Here is a 9,423-nt window from a genome sequence, read left to right as displayed (position 1 = left end):
TATAGGGTCATGGATCGGTTTAGTTTGGGGTTTAAGTTGGGACAAATAAGGTAGTTTTGGGTTGCAGTTTGACCTTAGGTTGAGTCAGCTTCGATTCACCGATTCTATCAAGTTGGGTTCCTCGGGTCGAGTTAAATGACACAAGAAACCAATTTTTGGGTTCCTCGGATCGGATTACTACCTCAATTTTGTAATTAAATTTCAAATTTTGCTACCTTAATTGGCTTAAATGACACAAGAAACCAAGACATAATGAGATCATTATTATGTTTGGAGTAGTACAATAGTTGTTGTTATGTCCTAGCAAAAATGTGTCTAAGCTTATTAAAGTGGAATGACAAATACAAGTGTGGTTCCAATTATTATTAAGTCATTAGTATTAGTACGGAGTAATATGTTTCTATAAGCAAGGGACCCAATAACACTCCACTCACAAATTAATGTGTTGCTTAACTTTGTAGCACACCTCGTTCTATTAAAGCATGTGTTGCAAAATGGTCGAGTAAGACTAGTATTCTAGGGTTTAATTAAGTGCCAACCAATTTTACAAAATTGGTTTTCCAATTTCCATATTACAATTCATCAACCATCATATCTACTTCACAACTACCTCTATTAAACGGATATATCATCTCAAAACAAAACGAGTATATAGAGTAGACAATTAAAACAAAATGTTTAGAAAAGCTAGCAATTCAACTCATTTAATCAATTTAAGTGGAGTGTTATTTGACTTATCTTAATTAATCATGACGATCTTATTTAACTCTGTGCATCCTCCAAAATAACACTTTTTACTACATTGTTTTTGTCTTCATTATAATACTTGTTTGTTTCTAACAAATGTAATCTTGTAAAATATTTATCATCCATACATATTCACGATCTGGTCAGACCGAGTCGGGTGTGTTTTGGATCATTTTGGGTCTGGCCAGGTTAGATTAGCTCGGGTCATTTCGAGTTTTGTTCTACTTTTGGCCAATTTGGGTATGTAATTCGGATTATGATTAATGAGAGATGTTTATTAGTTAATTTGATTGAAAATGTGTTTTGGAGATACCATTTTATAAAGTAAGTTTGATGATTGATTATTTTACTTTAGTGTGCATTATATTAAGCATGATTTAAAATAGGTTTTTCAAGTCATTGTCGGCCAATTTGAGTTATAAATGATCGAACATTTTTGAGTTGGAGTCAAATTCGAGCTTCACAAGTCACATTTAGGTTATTCATCACAAATTCTGAGTGTCGAGTCTATCAAATCGGGTAGATAGGTCTTCTCAAGTCTATTATCAATGTTTTGAACGATTCACTCAAAAGTCAATTTCCTAAAACATCCATTTTACGCAAACCACCCAATACATTGATTGCAAGTAAGCTACGTATAAAAGAAAGTGAAACAAACAATATGAATTGCCGTAATGGGAAGACTAAAAGCATCAAACATCACGAACAAAAAACATACAAAAAGACGTTGAGAAAGGTTTTTGTAGGAATCATTAGTCTTTTAAGCCGATGCTAAACGTAACGTCTTATATAGCATACTCCCTTCATCTCAATCATTTGTTTACCTTTTCTTACTCATCATTTGTTTACCTTTTTTTACTCATTTCATTGTGAGGGTTATTTTAATTAAAGGTAAACAAATGATTAAAATTGGGGAAGAAGTAGTAAATATACTTAGTTTTTAGATAAAACTTTCAAGTTTCTCTTATATCAATACGTGTTTGACCCTGCAGAAAATTTCCGCCCTTCCTAAGTCATCCGTACAAATTATGGCTGTGCCACTCTGCATTACTTTTAACTGATAACTGAAATTAATTTCAATTTTCGTGTCCCGAGTCCTGACAATCACATTTTTTTCAATAATTATGTTCTAGCTTAACGTGTGCTTTAAGAACATCCAATAGTATCCTTGTTGCGGAAGCTCTCGCTTTAAAAGAAGATATTTTAGGAGCTAAATACTTAGGAATCTCAAATTAATGTGTTGCTTAACTTTGTAGCACACCTCGTTCTATTAAAGCATGTGTTGCAAAATGGTCGAGTAAGACTAGTATTCTAGGGTTTAATTAAGTGCCAACCAATTTTACAAAATTGGTTTTCCAATTTCCATATTACAATTCATCAACCATCATATCTACTTCACAACTACCTCTATTAAACGGATATATCAGTCTCAAAACAAAACGAGTATATAGAGTAGACAATTAAAACAAAATGTTTAGAAAAGCTAGCAATTCAACTCATTTAATCAATTTAAGTGGAGTGTTATTTGACTTATCTTAATTAATCATGACGATCTTATTTAACTCTGTGCATCCTCCAAAATAACACTTTTTACTACATTGTTTTTGTCTTCATTATAATACTTGTTTGTTTCTAACAAATGTAATCTTGTAAAATATTTATCATCCATACATATTCACGATCTCGTCAGACCGAGTCGGGTGTGTTTTGGATAATTTTGGGTCTGGCCAGGTTAGATTAACTCCGTAAATGATTTTTTAGTAAATCAAACCCATTTTGCAACAAGTTCTTATATCGCAAAACTTCTTAATATTACAAGTAACAATGATTGTTTATGATTGTGAACTTTAACAACATCTCGTAAAGTAACACATGTTGTTATTAGCTAGAAGATTATAGAGGACAACCAAACTACGAATATGGGCTGTTATCAATCAAATTGGATTGATTATCGAAGTATTTAGTTACGAATTTGTGAAAGTTTATTTTCATCGATGAAGACATTAAAAACATGATAAATTCCATACAAAAACAAACAATAAAAAGGAGAGTTAGGTTCTTGTCCATGCTAAAATCTATATACTCCAAGTTACCCTCAATTACATATGACGACCATGACTCGTTTCTCACTTTTCTCCATACCGATATGTTAGATGTCGTCCCGGTGGCAATTATTCTGTTGTATGTACTAATTATAAACAATATGTTTGTGAATGTAATTGTATTGATGATTATAGAGTTACAAGGGTTGTGTTTATATACTAACTTTACAAAGCCTAACCTAGTCAACTAAAGATTTATAAGCATAATTAGAGGAGATAAAATAGGTAACAAGATAACTAATTACAAAGATAAGGCAAGATAATATGTGAGCACAAATCACGTTTGATTTGTTCCACATTTAGAGGAGTGCAATCTTGAGGGTTGACTTATATCATTAACATTCCCGCTCAAGATGGACGGGCGATAGCGAAGACCAATCTTGGATGAGAGCATTAGAAACCGTGGTTTGTGTAGCGGCTTAGTAAGAGTGTCCGCTAGCTGATCAATCCCGTTTATGTGTTGAACTCGAATGAAGCCTTTGCGAATTTGTTCTTTGACGAAATGGAAGGCTAGAGCAACATGTTTCATTCTTGAGTGAAAGACCGGATTGGATGAATAATGAGTAGTGCTGAGATTGTCACAATATATCGATGGCAGTGGGACGAGGCTGTCGGGTAGGTGGTGGGGGGAACACGACATTGGGGTAGTCCTTTTTAAAGTCGGGACAATAAGAAATGACGTGACCGGAGGTTCGCCAGTATTGACATCGACCTTTAAAGGGATTGGGGTTTGGGTTGTTGTTGGAGTTGGTACGGTTTTGATGGTTGGTTTGAGGTTGATAGGGTTGTCGAGGTTGGTTATTGTAGTTTTGATAAGGTGGACGAGATTGGGTGTTGTGATAGGGGCGAGTGTAGGCGGCGTGAGCCGACGGGTTGAAGGCTGTATTGGTGGTGGATGGCGGCTGGTTTTTAACAGTTAACTCATGTTGGATTAATTTTTCATGAAATAACTCAAATGAGATGGGTGAGTCACGTGCGCGAACCGCATCGATAACGGGTTTATATAAATTGTAGTCGAGACCGCTAATGATGTGCGAGGTGATATCCTCGACATCGACTGGTTTGCCTAGTTGGGCTAATTGAGTGGTGCATTCTTTTATAGCAAGCATATATTCGGATATGGTTTTTCCGGTGTGGGAAATGGTACGAAGACGATCCTTTAATTGTAGGATGTGTCCTCGGGAAGGGTTTGCATAGGTAGTAGCGAGGGTTGTCCAAGCTTCATGGGATGTGGTTGCATCTAGGAGGACGGGTGCTACGGCTTCATCTAGGGTACCGGCTAGGGCACCTAGAATCAATTGGTCTTGACGGAACCATGTCTCATAGGCGGGGTTGGGAATTGGTTCAGGGTTAGGCTTAGCCGTGGTGGCAGCCGGGGTGATGGTTTTTGGTGGGGCTTTGGTTGTGCCATCGAGGTAAGTGAATAGGCCGAAGCCAAGGAAGAGGCGACTAATTTGATAGTGCCATGCACGGTAGTTGGTAGGGGTGAGTTTGGTGCATGACGGGAAGGATACGGAGAGGAGTGGTTTGGACGGTTCAGCGGAGTTGGAGATTTGGGTGCTGGTGGTTGCCATGGGTATGTCGATGGTGGGTAGGGCAGCGGAAAAAGGTTAGGAGTATTAGGATCGATATGAAACCTGATACCATATAAACAATATGTTTGTGAATGTAATTGTATTGATGATTAAAGAGTTACAAGGGTTGTGTTTATATACTAACTTTACAAAGCTTAACCTAGTCAACTAAAGATTTACAAGCATAATTAGAGGAGATAAAATAGGTAACAAGATAACTAATTACAAAGATAAGGCAAGATAATATGTGAGCACAAATCACGTTTGATTTCTTCCACATTTAGAGGAGTGCAATCTTGAGGGTTGACTTATATCATTAACACTAATTTCTATTACTCAAGAATTTTTTGCCGCGTAAACTATATATAGTTCGGCAAAAAAAAAAATTACATGTCTAAACTCTAGGTATATAAGGTCGTGTCAAGTTTGTGTTCATGACAAGTTGACAACATTGAATGAGTCATCATCTTAACCTGAACTCGACTCATTTACAGGAAACGGGTCAATTGTCTCAATCCTAACCCAAATTACAATTCAAGCTAAACTCAGTTTATTAGTAAAAAGAGTATGCAAATTATTTACTAATACAAACAATAACAATTCATGATAAAATGGATTCGCTCATTAAAAGAAAAATTGTAGAATGGTGATTATAGCTAATGAAAATGGTGTTTCAAGAGCAATTATAATTGTTCGAGGTAAGTAACGATCAATAATTAAAGAAAGTATTGTTAGAGTATGCCTCCCTCTCTTTATGTCCTATATAAAATGAATTGGTCTCACTTCAGACGACCTATTTTGCTGTGAAACAATAATACGAAGTTTTGAGACTGTTTTATAATCAAATGTGACCAGACTGACCACTTATGCAAAACAAGTTACTAATAAGTTCTAACACTAACTGGATCACTGTGGTTAAATTTTACTATAAAATGTTCATAAAATCCCGTCTTATTATTTTAGACCTAAATAAGTCGTCTGAAACAAGAATTCGCGATATAAAATGCGTAAAAGAGCAAGTAATTTAGCTCCAAGCCCAACCAATTCATGATAATGGGCCCAACTATTGAACTTCACACTTGGGCCAAATTGCAACACAATTTGTACAAATGTACAATCCATTTATTTGATCTGGTGAACTTAACTTCATCCAATCGCCTTTTGCATGCTGGGTCTGGATATTCAATAACTAATTTTCTCGATCCATTTAATTTGTCAATAACTTGTGGAGTACTAGCATAAAAGGGAATATTTCCTATGATAAATTTTCATTTTTTCTCGGTTAAGTGAGTGCACTTATGTCGCGGGTGAGATTTTCTATGATAAATTGATAATTGAAATAATAGTAAACCTGTCTCCGGAAAGATTATTAACACAGATAGTGGCATAGTGCCATAAGAGTAAGCAAGAGCGTCTTAGAACTTGTTCAGCCATAAGCACGAGAACCAAACTTTTATTTTAATTGTCAAATTTACGAGATTTATTGATGAGATTTAATTCAAACCTTGAAATATTGTAACTTGTACGTGCATTCATGTGGGGCTTCATTTATTTGGGGAGCACAGGCCTTAATGTGTTATAAATCCTCTTTGAGTTATTGAGTATAAGACCGTCTTGGGTAATGGCATGACCTGAACAATAAAATAGACCTATGGTCATACCCCGGTCATCGACCCAAGTAACACTGTATTAGAAAGTTCAGAGATCAGTCAGATCACTGATCAAAAAAGGAGTTGTTAAGATTTGAACTTGAGACCTTAGAATCATTGAAAACTCCAATACCAAATTAAAAGTTCATGTTACGCAAAAACCTAAATGGATACGATATCCAAATTAAAAAAAATTCTACTCATTTTCCAATTGAGCCTATAAATGACTCGTTAGTAATGTGACCCAATAATGACTCAACCAAATCACCTCGACAAAACAACCTTACTAATCTCAAATACGAATATATACTCGACAAAAACCGAACCAAACATGACCGGCCGGATCTCGAAACCTAATAACCAACTCTAAACTAAAAAAAGGCCTAGAACATGGTAGTAGGCACACTTACTCCTCCAGTCATCCCTAAAGATGTCAATAATAAGAAAAGGTTGACCTTTTCCAGGTCAAAAGCCTAGAAAAACAAAGAAAGTCATAGCGTATTAGGTCTACAGAGCTTGTAATAAACGAATGGAATTATCCTTACGCGCATAATCTCATATGAATTAGTTAAGCTTTCCTTCAAATAATAACCTAAGCCGCCAATTATCACCAACGTATAAGTGTGAACTATTGAATTGATTAATTGAATATTATTATCTTCAAATTATTTGTATTTTTATTGTGTAATATTTTTCTATATAATGTGCTCCATTTTCCTCTAAGATAAACATTCCATTTCTCTTCTTTGCTATAACAAGAACTAAACATTTCGAGATTTTTTTTTTGTTTATAATTCCGTCTTATTAGAAATCTATTTTTCCTTCATTTTTAACTTCAGAGAAATGGCCTTCGGAACTTATTTTCTTGTTATGCTAATTGTTGCTCCATTTGCATTTGCCAATGCTCAAACCACCATTAATTGGGCATTAGGCCAAAGCTACTCTTCTTACTCCACACAATCTTTCGCACCCGGTGCTACCCTACGTAAGTTTTCATAATGTTTTTTTCGATTTTTGGTATCTCGATTATTTGCTTACCTGTTTTACTTTTCGGTCTAATGAGCATTTGTTTAGGGTACTATTCGAGAATTCTTCCAATTTGTAAATTTTTCGTGATTTTTACATTTTACTCGTATTTTATATGATTCATCCACTATCTTTAATAAAAACAACACGACGAGTAATTTTGAGTGTATTTCGCCTGACTTTTAAAAGTGTTTTTGGTCAAACAAATCATTATTTAAACAGTAGGTCTCCCTTGCGACGGATCGGATATTGCGACGGGTATTATGTGAGTGGAAATGGGTAGAGGGGACAAGGTGGGCACCCACCCCATGTGCTTTGTCTCTCACCCTTATGGGTTTTTTGTGAGACGATATGGTATCCGTCGTTGCGACGGATACCCTCCGTCATAAGGGAGATTTTGTGTTATTTAAAAGCTTCTCAAAAGCCAAAAAATCATCTTTTTGCCCATAAAGATAGAAGCAGCAATTTGCTACATCTACTTTTGAAAAACACTTTTAAAAAATTAAGCTTAAAAAACAAAAACTCATTTTCAACAAGTTAGGTCAAACAAGTTCTTTATAATGGTCACACTCGATCAGCTCTTTTTTTATCGAGACAAAACTGTTTAACAAATGTCTCACATGATTTATAATTCTCGGTATGAATTATTCTCTAAAATAATCATCAAACCAACATTTTGTTCAATTTTTATGGCGATCACTCGAACTCTCATATAATTTACGAGTTAAAACGGTCTAAATAATATATCACGTAACATATAATTCTACGTATAATTTATTCTCCTAAATAATTATCTAACCAACATTGTATTTTATTACCTTTTCAGTGTTCAACTACGATTCAACACACAACGTGCTAGTAGTAAGCAAATCGGACTACGACAACTGCAATACCGGAAATCCCCTGGAGACCCACACTGACGGGAAAACCACGATTACCTTAAAGCAAGGTGCAACATACTTCATTTGCGGCAAACCTGGCCACTGTGTAGCCGGCATGAAATTGCAAGCTAACGCTGCAGACAGCGGTAGCCCAGCCCCAACAACACCAAAGTCCAGCCCAAAGACAAGCCCAATAGTTACAAAGCCCGTACAGTCGAGCCCAAGCCCTATTGGTGCCATGTCACCCAGTTCATCAGCTGCATTGCCTCCAAAACAGAGCAGTGGGGCAATGGGTCTTTCTAGTGCTGGTCACGTGATGTTCGGCGTGCCACTTGTTTTCGTCGCTTTGTTCGCTTTCATGTGGTAGAGAATGACTGTGGAGGTGATAGAGGGTGGTACTGAGTGTCGGTATTACCATAATTCCGGTTATAATGTGTTACTCCCTATCACCTTACGGAGTATTACAATATATTTTGCGAGTATGGTGACACTGAAATTTATTATATTTGACCGGATTTTTTCTTATTCGTATTTTTAAACTTTGATTCAGTAGATTGTACTGCGTAGTATCTAGGTTGATGTATTGTTCTTGATTGATTTTATTGAAAGATTTGGTTTGTCATGAGTTTAAAAAATATTGGTTGTAATTTATTGAGCTTACGGTTTACCGATTATGTCAGTTCTATAATAAAAATTTCATGATATAAATATCAATTTAGCTTTGTTGGAAAAGTGATGTGGTACTCACGACTTGGTTCAAACTTGTCAACATTAAAATTGCTCTTGTGGCTCCTTCTAGTTGTTCTCCTTAAAAAAAGCATATACGTTTTTGAAGATAATATAAAGTTCAAACAAACCCGTTCTTAACATCTCGATGATTAGGGTTCGGGAGTTAGTTGCTTTCTAGAAGTTGTGAATGATGGATGAAGTTCGTGTTAGATTTAATCCGAATAGAAACCATAAACTTCATACTAAATTACTCGTTAAATACTAGATGCGGAATCGTACCTGATTACATGACGAAAGATTGGGATGAACCGTCTGAAATGACGGTCTTCAGGATTAGGTCTTCTAGTAGACACACATACCACAGGGATCTCTCTATTGATGGGATGTGGGAAGATTAGGTTATTTTGTGCTACCAGGGACCATAACCGAGGTGACTTATATATAGTCTCCTTAATCTAATGCGTCCATCATGCATTAGAAACCTAATGAGTATCTACACTTAGATAATAGACCGACCCATACTTTTTAAGACGTAAATAAGCCCGTATTTAATACACCGTAGTGGATCACTTTATATTTGGGCTAACCTTAACTGATAGCGCATAAATACAATTATTACCGAATTAATAATTTGTCCACATATGTATTATTGTATTAGACCCATATTTCTTACAATCTCTCACTTGGGCCAAATACATTCATATATATGTGACAC

The 9,423-nt window shown here is 35.7% G+C and overlaps 1 protein-coding gene across 1 annotated transcript; it reads left to right on the top strand.

Moving 5' to 3' along the window:
• Positions 1-6,822: 6,822 nt before the first annotated feature.
• On the top strand, positions 6,823-8,540 carry LOC141602402 (uclacyanin-2-like). The gene is made up of 2 exons (XM_074422698.1): positions 6,823-7,057; positions 7,925-8,540. Exons 1-2 carry the CDS (start codon positions 6,916-6,918, stop codon positions 8,344-8,346), a joined length of 564 nt encoding a protein of 187 aa, XP_074278799.1. The 5' UTR covers positions 6,823-6,915; the 3' UTR covers positions 8,347-8,540.
• Positions 8,541-9,423: the final 883 nt, after the last annotated feature.

Source organism: Silene latifolia, chromosome 9 (genome assembly GCF_048544455.1).
Source record: "Silene latifolia isolate original U9 population chromosome 9, ASM4854445v1, whole genome shotgun sequence".
NCBI classification, from domain to species: Eukaryota; Viridiplantae; Streptophyta; class Magnoliopsida; order Caryophyllales; family Caryophyllaceae; genus Silene; species Silene latifolia.
The sequence above is the reverse complement of the archived record's forward strand: the minus strand, read 5'-3'. Positions and strand labels throughout refer to the sequence as shown.